General features: G+C 38.7%; 1 protein-coding gene across 2 annotated transcripts; it reads left to right on the top strand.

Moving 5' to 3' along the window:
- The first annotated feature begins 594 nt into the window (after positions 1-594).
- LOC117329161 lies at positions 595-13,638 on the top strand. 2 transcript variants are annotated; one of them, XM_033886916.1, is made up of 3 exons: positions 595-706; positions 11,778-11,966; positions 12,541-13,638. In XM_033886916.1, exons 2-3 carry the CDS (start codon positions 11,804-11,806, stop codon positions 12,714-12,716), a joined length of 339 nt encoding a protein of 112 aa, XP_033742807.1. In that variant the 5' UTR covers positions 595-706; positions 11,778-11,803; the 3' UTR covers positions 12,717-13,638. The 2 variants fall into 2 exon arrangements, with proteins under 2 accessions (XP_033742807.1, XP_033742806.1); XM_033886915.1 differs by lacking the exon at positions 595-706 and adding an exon at positions 10,728-10,957.
- Positions 13,639-21,785: the final 8,147 nt, after the last annotated feature.

The raw sequence follows: 21,785 nt of genomic DNA on the forward strand, positions 1-21,785 counted from the left end.
CTTGTCTGTCGCAGATAGACGAAAACTACAAAACAATTTGACAGATATGTAGATAGAATTGATGTCATATATGTACCATGCTTTGTTCCGCTGGTAAAGAGACGGGTGATACTCGAGCTAGTGTAGGCTACATGAGGTCTTGCACCTGAAGGTAGATGAATTGAATTGTCCAGTCAATTTGTTTCCAGTTTAATTTTATTAGAAAAAAATATGTGCCTCTTAATATCAAAGTGTCCGATTACCTATTTATATATACATACAGTGTAAATATACTATCGAGTATACGCAGGTACTGCCACATCTGGCGTGTTAAACAATACGGACAATGCCGTTATCTGAAGATCTAACCACACCTGTCCATGTAGACTGTCCTAGCTGTGTCTCACTGGGGCTATATAGCACGACTAAATGATACTTGATGTGATTTGAAGTCTGACCTATGTGTACATATACGGTTTAAACAATGGCTGCTCGCTTTTATTGTCTCTAATAATATACAACTATTGTCTGTATGCGTTCCGCTTCTAGAGACTTTGATAGATAAACCTTTGTAATGAGGCGTGATAACAATTGTTACCACAATGAGGACGTTCACACCACAGTGCGTATGTTTACGTTAATATTCCAATTATACGCGCACTCTACAGTATGTTTCTACTCAGTTGTTTCGGTGAAAGTTTTATGGATTCTCGGCATGGATAGACAGGTATGGTAGTCGTTATAGGTAACCTACCCAGTGTTACGTACGATTTATATACTGTCCCTCGCATCCAGGTACTAAACAGTTGTTTCCCCTGATATTAATGGAGTAAAGTATGAAGTTTACTTATGTATGCACGCACTTTTATCAAGAATAACCTTAACATACAAACATGCAAAATATGATATTTCCAATAATAATTGAATGTCGATTCAGTACATGGAAATATAATGGAGAAATTGTGTGGATTGTATATATTATAAAATAGGACACATCCATGTATAATGTGGTATCAGGTGTTTGTACGAGGGCTGACTGATAATTTGTGTGTGAGCCTCGTATTGAAGGAGGTACTCTAGCGGATGTTCGTTTTAAGTCCTACTATTCTAAAAAGAATACTTCCTTCTAACTCTAACATACAGTGGATGGCTTTCTGAAAAGCGAAGAAAAAGAGTTCTATAAAAGTGGCATTGAGTCCCTTAAACACCGCTGGCAAAAGTGTATACATTTAGATGCTGAAGGGGATTACGTTGAAAAATAGTACAATATGTCCGGCAAAATTCAAATCCTTCAATACGCGGTTCACACCTTATCAATCAGCCCTCGTATGATGGACCGGTTAATTTGGCCTCTATTCATTCGAACAAGTTGTTTTCACCATTTTTAGTTTTTGTCCCGACACTTTAACACTAGCCCTCCACCCCTGGGTTGCGAGTTCGAAACCTACGTGGGGCAGTTGCCAGGTACTGACCGTAGGCCGGTGGTTTTTCTCCGGGTACTCCGGCATTCCTCCACCTCCAAAACCTGGCACGTCCTTAAATGACCCTGGCTGTTAATAGGACGTTAAACAAAACAAACCAAATGTTTAGGACATTAACATTATAAAGTAAGGCATGTGCCCTCAGTGTAATTCACACTCGTACCCTCAGTGTAATTCACACTCGTACCCTCAGTGTAATTCACACTCGTACCCTCAGTGTAATTCACACTCGTACCCTCAGTGTAATTCACACTCGTACCCTCAGTGTAATTCAAACGTGTACCCTCAGTGTAATTCACACGCGTACCCTCAGTGTAATTCACACGCGTACCCTCAGTGTAATTCACACTCGTACCCTCAGTGTAATTCAAACGTGTACCCTCAGTGTAATTCACACTCGTACCCTCAGTGTAATTCAAACGTGTACCCTCAGTGTAATTCACACTCGTACCCTCAGTGTAATTCACACTCGTACCCTCAGTGTAATTCAAACGTGTACCCTCAGTGTAATTCAAACGTGTACCCTCAGTGTAATTCACACGTGAACTCTCAGTGTAATTCACACGTGTACCCTCAGTGAAATCCACACGTGTACCCTCAGTGAAATTCACATATGTACAATCGATGTAATTCGGACATGTACCCTCAGTGTAATTCACATATGTACCGTAAGTGCAATTCACACGTGTTACCTCGGTGTAATTCGGTCATGTACCCTCAGTGTAATTCGGACGTGTACCCTCAGTGTAATTCACACTCGTACCCTCAGTGTAATTCACACTCGTACCCTCAGTGTAATTCAAACGTGTACCCTCAGTGTAATTCAAACGTGTACCCTCAGTATAATTCACACGTGAACTCTCAGTGTAATTCACACGTGTACCATCAGTGAAATTCACACGTGTACCCTCAGTAAAATTCACATATGTACAATAGATGTAATTCGGACATGTACCCTCAGTGTAATTCACATATGTACCGTAAGTGCAATTCACACGTGTTACCTCAGTGTAATTCGGACATGTACCCTCAGTGTAATTCGGACGTGTACTCGTGCGAAGGACACGGACCTTCAGAATAGGAAAAGCATGGTCTGTTCAAGATAAAATACACATAGTAAAAGTACCCTAGTAAAACACGTGACCTAAGTGTAAGGCACGAACACTAAGATATGTACCCTTCGTTTAAGACATGTACTGTCACTTTTAGACATGTAAAATCATCACTCAATGTATTACATGTATCCTTAGTGTACGACACATATCATTGTAAGGTACGTACCAATAGCGTAGGACATGTGCATTCCTTGTAAGACATATAGCCTAAGTGTAAGACACGTACATATAATGTAAGACACGAGCCTTAGTTTAAAATGCTTGTCCTTAATGTAAGATACGAGCCTTAGTTTAAGACACGTACCCATACTGTAAAACACGCGCCCTTAGTTTAAGACACGTACCCATACTGTAAAACACGCGCCCTTAGTGTAAGACACGTACCCTTAGTGTAAGACATGTACCCTTAGTGTAAGACATGTACCCTTAGTTTAAGACACGTACCCATACTGTAAAACACGCGCCCTTAGTTTAAGACACGTACCCATACTGTAAAACACGCGCCCTTAGTGTAAGACACGTACCCTTAGTGTAAGACACGTACCCTTAGTGTAAGACATGTACCCTTAGTGTAAGACATGTACCCTTAGTTTAAGACACGTACCCATACTGTAAAACACGCGCCCTTAGTTTAAGACACGTACCCATACTGTAAAACACGCGCCCTTAGTGTAAGACATGTACCCTTAGTGTAAGACATGTAACCTTAGTGTAAGACATGTACCCTTACTTTAAGAGACGTAAACTTAGTGTAAGACACGAACCTTAGTTTAAGACAGGTGCCCTAAATGTGAGACAAAAACCCATTTTGAAACACGTGCCCTTAGTTTTAAGATAGTTAGCGTTAGTGTAAGACACGTACCCTTAGTGTAAGACATGTACCCTTAGTGTAAGACATGTACCCTTAGTGTAAGACATGTACCCTTAGTGTAAGACATGTACCCTTAGTGTAAGACATGTACCTTAGTGTAAGACACGTACCCTTAGTGTAAGACACGTACCCTTAGTGTAAGACATGTACCCTTAGTGTAAGACATGTAACCTTAGTGTAAGACACTTACCCTTAGTATAAGACATGTCCCCTTAGTATAAGACATGTACCCTTTGTGTAAGACACGTACACATAGTGTACTAAACAAGACACGTGTTCTTACCAATTCTTTGTTTAAAACATTTGCCAAAAATGTTTGACACCTACCCATAACGTAAGCCATCGACATTAACGTAATAGGAATACCTCTATAGTGTCCGATATTCAGAGTATCTCGTGCCTCTGGAGTCGATACTGTTAGACACGTGCGTTCAGTTTTAGAGACCTTCTGACATTGTGTATATTACATTGTGATAGTGTAGAAATGTAAGATACCTGTATTCAGTATACTATATAGCAAGTCATATGTATATATTAGTCCTATAAGATGATACTTCGAAGGTTCATATCGTGATTTTCTACGTTTATTATCGGATATTTTCATTTTTGTTATTTGTCCAACCGAAGTCTTAGATTATAGGACTGATGTATATATATTCAGTGTTACACAGACACGTGCCAGTAGTGATATTGTGTATTGTCCATAGATATTAACGATTTAGCACTTAAGAAATTAATGGATTGCTCTGGGCGATTAATGACTTTTAACCGTTTGTATACCTATATATCAATAATATTCACAATACTTCACACTTTGTATTTTACCACGAGAGTATATGTTAAGGTTGTATGCAAATACGTATATACATTGACACAATATGTGAGTACAATGGAATATGGTAAACAAAAGATCTATTGTCAAAATGGAACGGAAACTCCCTTAGGTAGAAAATCGTAATTGTTGTTTTATTGTAATCAGACAAGTACACCAATATTTACATACCGTTCAATAGATTACCATACACGTCAGTCATGAATACACCTTGAAGTATTCCCGATATTACTGTGTAAAATCTGCTTAGACCTCCTCTGACAGTTCAATAATTTCTCGATACACAAAACCTGCCATTACGTAGTTGTGACTATCCTTGTTCAATAAAAAGTTCATACACAGTCTATAGATATATGAATTATTTAAATATTGACCGGGTTACTTAGAATTTAAAACCTGTGAAATTGACGCTGTTTCCTCTGATGTATGTCCGTAGTGTATGTACTATCAGACATCAGTCTGCCCAGGCCATACCTGGATATACAGGTGAAATGATACAGGTACAAGTTACATCAATCAGAGGTAAGAGTAGATCCTCGAATATCGAAACAGTTAAAACGTTTTAGATAATTGATTTTTAACCTGGCATTAAAATTGAAAATTAAACCTTGTAATCTGAGAATGCCAATCGTTTCCCTATTTCATTATTATTATTATTTTTTTTTTTTGTGATTTGGTTTCACAAAGTAAATCTATTTCGCATTTCTTTTCTCTTTTGTTTTCGTTATTGTTAATCATTGTTATCGTTTGGCCAATTAAACATATTTTTCATCGTTTTTCCTCTCGTCCACATATGCTATTTTTCAGCGTTGATTGTTCTAAATATTTATGTATCATCGGACGTTTTTAGAAATGTATTTTAAACGCTCTATTGCATATTCAAATTATTTTAATGTAGATTTTAAGAATATTTTGTTATAAGACATTACATGTCTACTACTGGCGATGCTATTAGGGCTGACCAGGAGAGATTATTTTGTAACATGTCTGTTAGGGTTTTATAATACCATTTGTATTCACTGTATCATTTTCAGTTTAAATTTTGCTCGTCGACTCCTATTGTTTCGCCTCTTACTGCCATCGTCTTTAAATTGACATTATTTCATTGATATGTCCATATTTCTATTTTTAGCATACACGTACATGTCTTTATGCTATTTCATATATGTATTTTAACTGTTTGTGACAAAGGATTCGTTACTGGAAAAACAGAATTTCGAAACTCATCAAAAGGTCCCCGGGGCCTACATAGGTGGACGAACGTTTTTTTCCCTAGCTAGCATCGACATAATATTGTTTACTGTCAAATGATATCATATTCTTAAAAATAGATCATTTCACAGTATACAATACTCTTAAGAGTACGATCTGTAAATTATTATTTCAAGCAAGTAGGTCAGTTTTAATCACAACGTAAAATTATGTATCTTCAACATGAAATTTTTGGCATAGACAATTTTGTTTTAGCTACGTCACTGAAGCCCCCACTTCCGGTTCTGGTACACGTACATGGCCATGTTAAGCTATTATTTCGTACATTATAGTAAGCAACGATGATGAGTCGAAATCTGCCGAATTTGTTTTTTCTTTGTTGTTGAATTGAAAAATTGGCAATTGAATAAATGCATTCAGTATTAATGTTGCTTAAGAAAAGAATGTTTTTACAAAGGATGTTATGTAATATAACTAATTTTTGTTTCAATAGCAATACCCCGTAATTTCAAAATGGCAAGAAATTTTCACCACGTACATGTACATTTCACATGAAGCATATCCTGGACATTTTATTCTTTTAAAGTTAATTAACGAGACATATCATTTACAGTTTTGATCACAGTTAATGAAAGTAAAAGTGAATATGAAAGTACAAGTTACTTCAACTATTTTAGGCGGTATCATTGATCTAATAACAGAGGTTCAATCTACGTGAGGTGTCAAAATATTTCGGGTGTTTCGTAAAAAAAACAACAAAACAAAACAAAAAAAAACTGCAGATCTTCATGTTTGCCGAAAGTCAAACATTTTCTGTTTTAATTAGCACTGTTTATTAAATGCATATCTATCAGTTGTAAATTATGAAAAAAAGTTACTTCACATCATACAGCCAAAATGACAAAAGGTCATTGCTAGGTCACAAACTGTTAGAAATTCTCGGAGTTGAAATCCTATTAAGTGACTCAGAACGGGCACTACGTATAGATTGGGTATTTGTTAACTGTAGGTTACATTACCACCAGATATCAACTTATCTTCATGTTTTACCATCTTCTTTATTTCGTACATATATTAAAGAATTTCAATGGCCGAAGTTTTCCTATTGGTTGATTCCATTGTTGACCTCGGATAAGTAGGTATGTGTTGATGTATATGCACTGAGTGAACTCGAGTACAACTCAATTACAATTTATCCGGCCATGTCAACCGAAAATATACCATGTCACTAGTCAATGTAATAAAATAGTCGATGTAAACACCACCTCACCACACCCGTACATACAGACACCACCTCCCCACATCCGTACACATAGACACCACCTCACCACACCCGTACATATAGACACCACCTCACCACATCCGTACATACAGACACCACCTCACCACATCCGTACATACAGACACCACCTCACCACATCCGTACATACAGACACCACCCCACCACATCCGTACATACAGACACCACCTCACCACATCCGTACATACAGACACCACCTCACCACATCCGTACATACAGACACCACCTTACGACATCCCGTACATACAGACACCACCTCACCACATCCGTACATACAGACACACCTCACCACATCCGTACATACAGACACCACCTCACCACATCCGTACATACAGACACCACCCTCACCACATCCGTACATACAGACACCACCTCACCACATCCGTACATACAGACACCACCTCACCACATCCGTACATACAGACACCACCTCACCACATCCGTACATACAGACACCACCTCACCACATCCGTACATACAGACACCACCTCACCACATCCGTACAGCATACAGACACCACCTTACGACATCCGTATATACAAACACCACCTCACGACATCCGTACATACAAACACCACCTCACCACATCCGTACATACAGACACCACCTCACCACATCCGTACATACAGACACCACCTCACCACATCCGTACATACAGACACCACCTCACCACATCCGTACATACAGACACCACCTTACGACACCCGTACATACAGACACCACCTCACCACATCCGTACATACAGACACCACCTCACGACATCCGTACATACAGACACCACCTCACCACATCCGTACATACAGACACCACCTCACGACATCCGTACATACAGACACCACCTCACCACATCCGTACATACAGACACCACCTCACCACATCCGTACATACAGACACCACCTCACCACATCCGTACATACAGACACTACCTTACGACACCCGTACATACAGACACCACCTCACCACATCCGTACATACAGACACCACCTCACCACACCCGTACATACAGACACAACCTCACCACATCCGTACATACAGACACCACCTCACCACATCCGTACATATAGACACCACCTCACCACATCCGTACATACAGACACCACCTCACCACATCCGTACAGCATACAGACACCACCTCACCACATCCGTACATACAGACACCACCTCACCACATCCGTACATACAGACACCACCTCACCACATCTGTACATACAGACACCACCTCACCACATCCGTACCTATAGACCCCACCTCACCACATCCGTACATATAGACACCACCTCACCACATCCGTACATATAGACACCACCTCACCACATCCGTACATATAGACACCACCCCACCACATCCGTACATATAGACACCACCTCACCACATCCGTACATACAGACACCACCTCACCACATCTGTACATACAGACACCACCTCACCACATCCGTACATACAGACACCACCTCACCACATCCGTACATACAGACACCACTTCACGACATCCGTACATACAGACACCACCTCACCCCATCCGTACATACAGACACCACCTTACGACACCCGTACATACAGACACCACCTCACCACATCCGTGCATACAGACACCACCTCACCACATCCGTACATACAGACACCACCTCACCACATCCGTACATACAGACACCACCTCACCACATCCGTACATACAGACACCACCTCACCACATCCGTACATACAGACACCACCTCACCACATCCGTACATACAGACACCACCTCACCACATCCGTACATATAGACACCACCTCACCACATCCGTACATACTAGACACCACCTCACCACATCCGTACATACAGACACCACCCTCACCACATCCGTACATACAGACACCACCTCACCACATCCGTACATACAGACACCACCTCACCACATCCGTACATACAGACACCACCTCACCACATCTGTACATACAGACACCACCTCACCACATCCGTACATACAGACACCACCTCACCACATCCGTACATACAGACACCACCTCCCCACATCCGTACATACAGACACCACCTCACCCCATCCGTACATACAGACACCACCTCCCCACATCCGTACATACAGACACCACCTCACGACATCCGTATATACAGACACCACTTCACGACATCCGTACATACAGACACCACCTCACCCCATCCGTACATACAGACACCACCTCCCCACATCCGTACACACAGACACCACCTTACGACACCCGTACATACAGACACCACCTCACCACATCCGTGCATACAGACACCACCTCACCACATCCGTTCCTATAGACCCCACCTCACGACACTCGTACATACAGACACCACCTCACCACATCCGTATATACAGACACCACCTCACCACATCCGTATATACAGACACCACCTCACCACATCCGTACATACAGACACCACCTCACCACATCCGTACATACAGACACCACCTCACCACATCCGTACATACAGACACCACCTCACCACATCCGTTCCTATAGACCCCACCTCACCACATCCGTACATACAGACACCACCTCACCACATCCGTACCTATAGACCCCACCTCACGACACTCGTAACTACAGAAATCTTTAAAGACCTTTATAGTCTATGTTTCATCAGCTTTACTTTAAGGTGTTACATCTGCGAGAAAGAGTAACTATTATTGATTGAAAACATGTAGACTGTTGTGTATTTTGATAAACCTAGATACTTGTGATTAATTGCGTTCCTATTAAGGTGTGTGTCTGAATCCCAGACAAGATCAGTCTGTTGCCCATTACTGACTACATCGTTCGGAACACCTCGGCCGATTCTCTACGGTCATCTTGTAATTTGGTAAGATGGAAGGTACGGAACCGGCCGAGTAGTTACGAATTATTATACAAATACATCATTGGTTTCTGTGCAATTGTCCAGAATATTTGACACGAGGTACTGGTAATCGACCGATGTTCATTGTTTTTTATTGCAATCTGCTGTAATACTAATGAGCCGTAATATTTAAAGACAGCAAATATTGTATCCCATAGTACATACAAACCTTTATATTATAGATAAATTGATGCCATTCCCCTTTGTTCCGCTACTTATGTTATATCCGAATTTCTCTTTATTACGATTAGATCAGAAGTTCTGAATATATCACAGCATTAGACATGTTTATATAATTACATTATAGTAACAATGTGTAGTCGTAGTTTAAGATTAAATACTTATATTTCAAAATACATAATTAATATACGCCGACCTAGCCCCATTGATACGTCAATTCGTGACGTACATACACAGTAACATTATCAGTCGTTATGTTTTAAGTACGTACTTAAAATTGTCCATTGTTATGAAGATTAATTTGAATATGATTCTCATATCATCTGCATTTACATATTTACATGTGCATGAATAAACACTTTAGAGGTGCTTTAAGACGAACACTGATGAATGTCATTTATTTGTTTACTCACATGTGCAAGTCGGATGTAGGATTAAAGACGGTATAGGTCGCTATACAAGGGAAACATGCAAACACAGATTACTTAAAGCAGGTGTGAAATCGGATTAAAGGTATTGGTTATAGGAACCATTGTCGTGTTTATTGCTAGAGACTATGGATTAAGGAGAATTTAAACGGGTATAAACTATCGAGAATTGAAAAGCAAATACAACTATATCATACCTCAGAGGGTCCCGGCATACTATTAAATGTCTGGTGTACTTAACGGTGTAAATCTGTATATGATAGCATATCACGTTTATCTGTTAACAGTCTGGACTTTATAATTGCTTGGATCATTTAGTTGAATCTATTGCCAATTCAACCTTGTCAATTATCATTTATAAGTAAAATCAATTATAAATCACAAATATTTATACTCAAAGCTGTTAAGATTAAGCTGTTCACGGGTTGATATGTAACACTACCCGGCTTAAATTGTTTATTCGCAGACGGATCGCTGTGTATGGAACAGATGTGTATTGGCCATGTAGATATTGTAACATACGACGTAACATTGTAATTCTATGATGGCCCATTGATCGATACCATGCCTTCGTACATCAAGGGATAGTATACATAATTTGCTCGTAAACTCAGTACTTTATTGACATTTTGGAAGAGGAATTTTGGATCATGCATGTGACTGCTTTAAAGGTTGTACACAGAAAATCCTCGGGTATGTGTTTGACCATTGCTTGTAAATTGACAAATTTTTTTCGTATATCATCCGAATGAAATGAAGCTTTAAAAAAAGAAAACACCGATAGTGTTTGGCTTATTTGTTACAGTATGAATATAGTATTGCTTTACTTACACACATTTATTAGCTAATATCTTGAATGTGTTATCATTTTGAGATGTCTCCGATATAACAAGCTCGTGATTGGTATTTTCGGAGGTATAAGAACTGTATGTAGTCGGATGGCGCAGTGATTAACGCAGTCGCCTTTCACCTAGGCGACCAGGTCTCGAGTCTCCGATCGAAGAAAGGAGGGGTTGTTGTTGTTGTTGTTGTTGTTGTTAAATGAGGCTCACCGATGCACCAGTTTTCCTTCCCAACTGCGACCCCTCGCACAATTCTAACCAAACAGAAATAGTCAGTTAGATAAGTTGACATTAACTTGTAAAATAAATAAAGTTTGTAGGTTTTTAATTAGCCATAGTATCGGTCAACACCGAAGTTGATCGGACAGAAAAACAGGTCCGTATGACGTTTTGAATATTACATCATCAATGGACGTTTGTATGGTGGAAGGGAGACAACTATAAAACAATAACCGCTTTCAATGCACAATGAGCATGCCCGCTTTTGTTTAAATGTTTATTTTAGTTTTCAATGTTAACTGCATACATGTATGTAAAAGTTCTGGTTTCATTTCCCGTAGTTACAGAGAGATGAGTTTGTAAAAGTTCTGGTTTCATTTCCCGTTTTTACAAAGAATGGAGTTTGTACTTGTCATTCATAACTATGTAAGAATCGTTATCTTTCGTTAAAGATTTTGTGCGGAGACAAGACAGGGAAATGAAGAAGAAGAAAAGAGCGACGAAACTGGATCAGCCGAAGGTTCAGAATTTGGATATTTACCAGCCCCATAGTGTTCAGGAGGAGGTCAGAGACTTCGGGCTTTATGGAAATCTTAGGAAAGCCAATACGGAAGTTCGAAACCCGCTACCTTCACCAGAATGTAAGTTTTATGTGTGCGTGTTGTAGCTCGTCAGTATGGCTTTGAGCAATGACCATTATACATACAACACCGTTAAGTTTTGTGTCCACGTCATCATTCTTAAGGAGACACTACATTCTGGTAATGTCAAACCGGGACACGATATCCTCGTATTCTGAAACCGGGACACGATATCCTCGTATTCTGAAACTGGGACATGATATCCTTGAATTCTAAAACTGAGAAAACGACATAATTGTATTCTTAAATTGAGAAAACGACATTTTTGAATTCTTAAATTGAGAAAACGACATTTTTGTATTCTTAAACTGTGAAAACGATTGAAGATGTGTTGTCTGTAAATAGCAAAACATCAATTTTAAGCCAGTAGGGCAAGCGTCATGATTTGATTTTTTCAATTGTGAATAGTATTCCATTTCTTTAAAGTAATTCCCTCACTGCAACTACCGTCATAACCAATAACAGACGTTGAGACAACTGTTGATGGGGAAAGGCTTCATGGATGTCGAGGGATGCAGGGTTTTATGTGACAACTCTGTAAATTAATAATAATTATAACATTCGTTATTTGCAGTGATCGATCGAGAAAAGCATGTTCTAGAGTTCGACAAACAAAGACGGAAGAAGCCCCATGACGTTCATTACAAAGCGTTTTATCGGTATCTATCACCTGCCTTGTCCGACCATTATGCAGTCATACCTAAAAGTTTACCAAACAGTGCTAGTACAACGGGAAAGGGGACGAGTTGATAATGAACAAACTTACTCGCTATCATACAAGACAAAAACTTCCTTCGTAGTCACGTGGGCCGGAATTCAAACTACTGGTCATGCAGAGGATATTCGGTCGCCTTGCACAACGAAGAAATGAAGGCTGATCACGTGACAAACACAATATTCCCCCTGATCAGATGATGATCCTGATTTGATTATAGACTAATCATAGGTTCGATTCTGTCGGAGGAAAAAACAAACATAGCGAATTTCTTGGGATGATGAGTTTATGTTCGCTAGATTTGTAATACGTTCCATTTAAAAAAAAAAATTAGGTCATTATTTAGCATGTATGATATAACCACCTTGAAGTGATCACCTCATCAATCAAAAGGGTCTTAACAATAAAGTTATGTTGATAGTTTATAACTTAGTAGATCAATGTTAAGATACCTACTCGGTAAACTGGGTTGAATTTGGCGGTCAGGCTACATAGGGGATGGTGTTATTTCGGAGGGAATGTCATTGTTGTAGCATGCTCAGATTCACAAGTCTTTAACGCTAATGAAAGATATTTTTGACGTGTATTGTTTGTGTTTCTGGTGTAACTCTGGTCGTTGTGATCACCATGTGTACGTATCTAGTTTTAAGATATATTGTCCCTATACAGCATTATAGATTTACGATTTGTGTTTAAGCTGTCGATATGTTTAGGACAAACTTGCGGTTCCATTTTGTTTAACTTCATCTAGAGATAATATTCATAGTTATTTGTAAATGCATATTGAGATTATGCTTTGGAAGTTACATTTTCTGCAATATTGTCAATTAGTTACTGTAAAGTATAAACAAATGAGTTTAATAAAGTGTTTGTTTAAAGTTTAATTGTCATTTATGTAAAGGGATGACGCGCACCTTAATGTATTCATACACAATAAAGGTCTAACTATCAAACAAAGTGTGGCTGTACTTATTTTCTTTGTCCTGAGAGACACTCTCTCGGCTTCAAATAAATATATCTACATTTAACAAATCCAGAATGTTCGAATGTCACTGACAGTCTGACACAAAATAAGTCAATAAAGAGATGTATCAGATTTAATCCTTTGTTTGTGAGAGTAGCGTCGTGAATTTGTGAGAGTAGCGTCGTGAATTTGTGAGAGTAGCGTCGTGAATTTGTGAGAGTATCGTCGTGAATTTGTGAGAGTAGCGTCGTGAATTTGTGAAAATACGACGTAATTTTCCCACGCTAATCACGTAACAATCAATGCCTGTTTACAAGAGCAGAGCAGATAACTCTGCATTAAGAAAAGATGGAATATTAAGTTCATTCGATAAAACACATTTAATTTTAGGATAAAGACCAATTTGAAACGACAGAGTGAAAAGATGGAACCGTACATAGGCAAAATGTCTTCATGTCAATTTGACCTGAAAAAATATTGACCTGATTTTTACCTGAAATTGACCTGATTTTTTTCTGAACTTCGCATGAAAGAAATTTCAGGTCAATTTCATGATAAGAAATTGACCTGAATTTGACCTGAAATTGACCTGAAATGGACATGCATAACAGCTAGAGATACTTGTAGTGGTATAGTGTTTAAAGGCACTACTATCATAAGTCAGACACAATTAGACTATTTGTCTGTATAAATTATTTGCGGTTACTCTCACATTACCAATATTCATCACAAATTTATTGTACATTTGTTTAGAACCATCTTGATTTTTCCATCCTTCCTTCTTAAGTTCCACGTTTTTCACATCTGACCCCAAGCATCACGGAGGAGTCCTAAATGGACGAATTTATCTACATGAGTGATGTAACCTTTTGACATTTCGTATAAACTGCATCCAGTACTAAATACATATTCAGTTGTGTCATTCACTCTTTTTACAAGTTATAGAAGAGGGATAAACACGAATTGAACAAAAACGATAAATGAAATAACTTCAAAAGAGATCATTATCGGAACCACGTTTGAATATCCATGGTACAAGTGTGACGTGCAATTGGCCGGCACTATCAGGTCCGTCCAAAGTGTATCTTAAAACACTATACTGTTCAGCCCGCTTGCCTAGTTCGCTCATGTTTCCTGACATTTGACCTAATTAAGTATGCCTATTCTCAATCAAAATGCAACCATTGTTATTTAATATCTATAGGTGATTAATCAATACATCTGTATACAATAACAGATCCAAACAGGGCCGTGCTGCTTGCCACGGGACGTCCAAACCCCAATATAATGCTTCTTGTACTGGTACGGCACAGTGACAACCTTGGGACCCGGATTTGTCCAACAAAGTGCACCAGCTTCAATGGCCAACGGACCCCTATAGCTATATTTACTACCTCATTTCTAACGGCCACTTATTCAGCGACCACCACTCTACAAAGCGAAAGACTTCCACAATCTAATTCAGTCTTTGTAGTCTGTAACTTCCGGGGTTTGAACAATGTCAGCTTCAGTCAGAAACACGCCGACTTTTCATCACCAGATTCCCGCTCCAAAAGCAGTGGAGAGTATCATGTTCTATATACTGACATACCTACATGGTAAATTATTTTTCTTATTAATAAAAGTGTAATTGGGAATCTTTTTTAATTGATATAATTTACAAATCAACCTATAATTAGTAATCAATTGTAATCACAGAGGTGAAATACTAAAGTAACACTGAATAAGTGTTTGTATAAGGGAGCTAACTCCTACAGAAATCCATGATAAAGCATTTTCCTTTAAATGACAACACAGATATACAGGTAACATATTATTAGGGTTTCTCTTTACGGAGAAATATATCATTTCTATACATAAAACACATACAAGAAATGTTCGCGGATGAAATCGGAAGAAATTTGTAGTGAAATGGAGGAACTTGAACAAATACAATGTGATAACTCACGAGACATTTTTGTTGCGTATCGCAATGACTCCTTGACCAAGTGACGCATCGAACACACCCGCTACAAATCAATCACCAATAGTAAGTCTGTAGGCAGATAAAGATACGTGAATGTAAACGGTAAATTAATTAATTTCCCACTAAGGTTGTTCTGTACACAAACAGTATCTCGGAAACTCAATGTTTTCGATAGAGCCTGTTTCAGAGACCAAGCAGAATCCAATTAATTGCTATTTAACCCATACAAAACTGAAAACAACCCATTAAGCAAAGGGCGAAGTATTGATCTAATTTGTTTGATTTGCTTAATCTTTTTTATTTAGATGGGTTGATCTATGGCAATGTTTTCATCGTTTTTATTTGGGCATTGATAGAAATACTTTTTAGTTTCATGCTGGTACGAAAGAAACAAAATTGTAAACTGAATTATAGATATGCGTTGTTTACTTACGACATATAGGGAAATATAAATGTAAGTTGGTAGTTCATTACTAAATCACATGTACTGCGAGTATTATTTTGTGGAAACGTTGAACGAAACTTGTCAAATATGATATTATCATGTATCCAATGTTACATAACAAGGCATTATTAGAAATGGTCCAAGACTCTCTCTATTCTCACTGATTTTTTTTTTTTAATTCTATTTTCAAATTATTACTTGATACGCTCATACTTGCAGGCAGTAGAATATGTAATTGCTTAGTAGTGAACATATTGTATGGTGATTCAAATAAATGGAGCAGAAACTGAAATATATGTCGGTTGAATATGAAACCCATAATACAGCTGTTTCGTCCTTCTTAGACTTGTCGGTAATGCTAGTGACATCATGCAGCTGTTTCGTCCTTTTAGGCCTTGTCGGTAGTGCTAGGGACATCATAGAGCTGTTTCGTCCTTTTATGTCTTGTCTGTAGTGCTAGGGACATCATACAGCTGGTCGTCCTTCTAGAACCCGTCAGTCAATCTAGGGACATCATACAGCTGTTTTTATCTGATAGGACCTCTCGGTAGTGCTAGGGACATCATTCAGCTGTTTTGTCCTTCTAGGACCTGTCGGTAATTCTAGTGACATCATGCAGCTGTTTTGTCCTTCTAGGACCTGTCGGTCAATCAATGTATTGTTTGGGAAAACAAAACTAAAACTCATATTCAAGATCTAATTTGCTATGACAATGTCAAAGTGTACGTAGGTCACTGAAATACGTAATCATCCGAGACGTTTACTGCCTACAACATGAATATGAATTCGTACTGCCCTGAACAGTTATATTTTGGCATAAATTACAAAATGCAAACTAATATTTAAAGCGTTATTTTGTAAACGCCTTTCCAGATATCCAAAGGGGATAAGTATATTTAAGAAGAGTCCATCAACCAAACAAGTACTCTTGTTTTTGAATGTTAAATGATAATTACAAACATTATCACACTTTCTTGTCTTCTCTAACGACGGTTTCAGGCGGTCCCATTAGGAACGAAAGTGTCCCATAGGGGTTCCATTAAACATTACTAAGTATCCATTTTTAAAATAATCATTCCAACAAATAAGCTATCACAGGTTCAGGCGGTCTTAGTCGTGCTAGGCATAAACTTTGTCCTTTAGTTCTTCAAAACTGCTTAGACGCATAAGTAAAGCGTTTGATGACTTAAACATCGGCCAAATCGGACATCATACTTTAGTCAACGCATCAGGGAAACAATACAAAATATCAACTGACATCTAATGACTGGTCGAATCATAATCATCGACAATTTACTGGACACATGACATAGAATGTTACAGACCACGAACATACTATTTGCATAATTACAAGCATACTTAGTTGTAAACGTATTTGAAACACTTCGATCCATAGCATGAATTAGAAGGACCCCATACATACTGTTTGCATTAAACCGGATCAATACAACGGACATATCAACTCGTACTACAAAGACTTTACACGGTCCATAGGCATAGAATGTACACTGGGTCCATTAAACATACTAGATCCATTTTTAATAATCGATCAAAATCACAGCTATCAACGCGATTACAGGACACATTACAAGTGTCCAGGACGTGGCACATACAATAATTGGAAACAACAAACCGGACACAATACAATGAATGTACAACCGACACATACAATACCGAAGTTATGCAACCGGGCAATACAATCGGCACATACAATAGGTAAACAACATACAAAGAAGTATAACGGACCACATACAACCGGGAACATACAAACGAATCATACAACCGGACACATACATCTGAATGTACAATGGACATACAATTACAACTGTACAACCGCCCACATACCATAGGAATGTACAACCGGACACATACAAGGACCATGTACAAACCGGCACATACTATACCGGAAAACATAGAATGTACAACCGGACAATCAAATGAAAACTCGGACACATACAAGATGACGACATACAACCGGACACATACAATAGAAGTACAACCGGACACATACAATACGAATGTACAACCGGGACACATACAATACAACGGACCACATACGAATAAAGGACAACCAGGACACATACAATAGAATGTACAACCGGACACATACAAGACATGTACACGGACCTACAAAACCGGCACTACAACCGAACATACAGAATGTACAACCGGACACATACAACCGGACACATACAATAGAATGTACAACCGGACACATACAACCGGACACATACAATAGAATGTACAACCGGACACATACAACCGGACACATACAAGAATGTACAACCGGACACATACAACCGGACACATACAATAGAATGTACAACCGGACACATACAACGGAATAAACCGGACACATAAAGTACAACCGGACACATACAATAGAATGTACAACCGGACATACAAGAATACAACCGGACACATACAATAGAATGTACAACCGGACACATACAATAGAATGTACAACCGGACACATACAACCGGACACATACAATAGAATGTACAACCGGACACATACAATAGAATGTACAACCGGACACATACAATAGAATGTACAACCGGACACATACTATAGAATGTACAACCGGACACATACTATAGAATGTACAACCGGACACATACTATAGAATGTACAACCGGACACATACTATAGAATGTACAACCGGACACATACAACCGGACACATACAACCGGACACATACAATAGAATGTACAACCGGACACATATAACCGGGCACATACAATAGAATGTACAACCGGACACATACAATAGAATGTACAACCGGACACATACTATAGAATGTACAACCGGACACATATAACCGGGCACATACAATAGAATGTACAACCGGACACATACTATAGAATGTACAACCGGACACATACTATAGAATGTACAACCGGACACATACAACCGGACACATACAATAGAATGTATAACCGGGCACATACAATAGAATGTACAACCGGACACATACAATAGAATGTACAACCGGACACATACTATAGAATGTACAACCGGACACATATAACCGGACACATACAATAGAATGTACAACCGGACACATACTATAGAATGTACAACCGGACACATACTATAGAATGTACAACCGGACACATACAACCGGACACATACAATAGAATGTATAACCGGACACATACAATAGAATGTACAACCGGACACATATAACCGGGCACATACAATAGAATGTACAACCGGACACATACAATAGAATGTACAACCGGACACATACAATAGAATGTACAACCGGACACATATAACCGGGCACATACAACCGGACACATACAATATAATGTACAACCGGGCACATACAACCGGACACATACAATAGAATGTACAACCGGACACATACAACCGGACACATACAACCGGACACATACAACCGGACACATACAACCGGACACATACAACCGGACACATACAATATAATGTACAACCGGACACATACAATAGAATGTACAACCGGACACATACAACCGGGCACATACAACCGGACACATACAACCGGACACATACAACCGGGCAAATACAATATAATGTACAACCGGACACATACAATAGAATGTACAACCGGACACATACAATATAATGTACAACCAGACACATACAATCGGACACATACAACCGGACACATACAACCGGACACATACAACCGGGCACAGACAACCGGACACATACAACCGGACACATACAACCGGAAACAATTGCATATGACGAAGAAACCTTAAGAAACTGATGGGTGGAGAAATCATGTTAACCTAAAGGGCACGAAAGCTAGCAATGTAAAGTCAAAAGAAAACTACATTTGATCAAGTTTAAAACACGGGATTTCCATCGAGGACATTATCTTCGATATGATATCGATCTGACGGTCGCTTTGATACGTTTTACCTACGTTTTCCCTTCGTTTTTACTTTGTTTTCCCTTTCTGCCATATCTACACCATTTTTTTTTTCATCGAATGATCAAAATTATTGCACAGGCCTTCTCAGCGAAGCCTGTTCCTTCATATGCGAAGAAAAAATATTTTGTTTGGATTTTGTTTTATTATTCCTGCCTGCTTTGATCCCATAGTGAGGTCTCGACCTTGACACATTCTTCGATAACAACGTTTATGTCATAAAGAAAAAATTAGCCGCAACCATAAAAACATGATTCCCTAGGCGTGCATGGAATATCATTAACGCGTATGAAGTTATGGTCATTTAAATAAACGCTTTATCTGTTTTCGTTTTTGAGTATGGTGTTGAAAAGAAGTGTTCAGAATAATAATGATAATAAGAAAACACATAGCTATAATAATAGGGATGGAAATCCATAATGAAGTTGGAAAAATCAACATACAAAAATGTAGCAGATGGATAATCCAAAGTTAAATGAATTTGTAATCAAAAGAGAAACAATATAGTCAATTTAGTTAAATTCTGTTTGAAATTGGCCAGATACTAAACATATCTTGCTCATTATAAAATGTACTAATCAATATCTAGTTGGTGTCGTAATGGCTACACATGTAAGCAATGTCTGATGTTGGTCAGTTTTATTTCTTCGAACAGCTTGTTAAAGTGAACTCTGGTCCGAAACAGGAACATCCGGGCTCTCAGCCATGATTATATGGAGGTTTTATTGCAAGCATGAAGTATGTTTCAGAAGCAAAATCTCAACTAAAGAATTGCTCTGCATACCGCGAGAGGTCAATGACTTTGACCTCAAACTATAAATAACCATTGAACTACTATTAGTTACTCACAAGGCAGAATAAGTACGTTTAAAAAAAAGAGCTTTGACATCAATATGTTGTGTCGAAAATTGAGACGTTATGAATCTACTGTACATTAAAAACAAATATCTTATATTCAAGACATTGTTAACATTATCAGGATTTCCAGACCAGATGTCGACTACTGAAATAGTAACAACACCGGTGTGGGTCGATGACAACCATAATGGTCTCATTTGGAAATCTTATCTTTCTTTGTGTGATGTTGATATGCGAAATGGTTCAGTTGTCACTAGCGTAATTCACATTTCGAGAAAGTGACTTGACCCGGAAGTGACGTCGATCGATGAATCAGAAGATGCATACCTTTTCTGGACAGTGAACAGGTTCTCTTGTACATTTTCAAGATGTTCATGCAAATATATCTTATATCTTTATGATAGTTTCCCCTCGTTTTACTGACAGTTTGTTATCACAGTTTGTTGGTATTTTGCCCTCGTGTTTTGACCTCGTTTTGTCAATATTTTGTCCTCGTTTGGTTGGTATATTGGCCTCAACTTGTTGGTATTTTGCTCTCATTATGTGGGTATTTACCCTCGTTTTGTTGGTATTTTGCCCTCATTATGTGGGTATTTACCCTCGTTTTCGTTGGTATTTTACCCTCATTATGTGGGTATTTATCCTCGTTTCGTTGGTATTTTGCCCTCATTATGTGGGTATTACCCTCGTTTTGTTGGTATTTTACCCTCATTATATGGGTATTTACCCTCGTTTTGTTGGTATATTGCCCTCATTATGTGGGTATTTACCCTCGTTTTGTTGGTATTTTACCCTCATTATGTGGGTATTTACCCTCGTTTTGTTGGTATTTTGCCCTCATTATGTGGGTATTTACCCTCGTTTTGTTGGTATTTTGCCCTCATTATGTGGGTATTACCCTCGTTTTGTTGGTATTTTGCCCTCATTATGTGGGTATTTTACCCTCGT

Source organism: Pecten maximus, chromosome 6 (genome assembly GCF_902652985.1).
Source record: "Pecten maximus chromosome 6, xPecMax1.1, whole genome shotgun sequence".
Classification (NCBI taxonomy): Eukaryota; Metazoa; Mollusca; class Bivalvia; order Pectinida; family Pectinidae; genus Pecten; species Pecten maximus.

What these genes read in the sequence shown, in the direction of transcription:
- LOC117329161 (XM_033886915.1), top strand. Translation starts at nt 10,915, where the DNA reads ATGCATGTGACTGCTTTAAAGGTTGTACACAGAAAATCCTCGG. An exon ending in TGTACACAGAAAATCCTCGG is followed by an intron (nt 10,958 to 11,777) that starts GTATGTGTTTGA and finishes CTTTCGTTAAAG; the next exon opens with ATTTTGTGCGGAGACAAGAC. An exon ending in CCCGCTACCTTCACCAGAAT is followed by an intron (nt 11,967 to 12,540) that starts GTAAGTTTTATG and finishes CGTTATTTGCAG; the next exon opens with TGATCGATCGAGAAAAGCAT.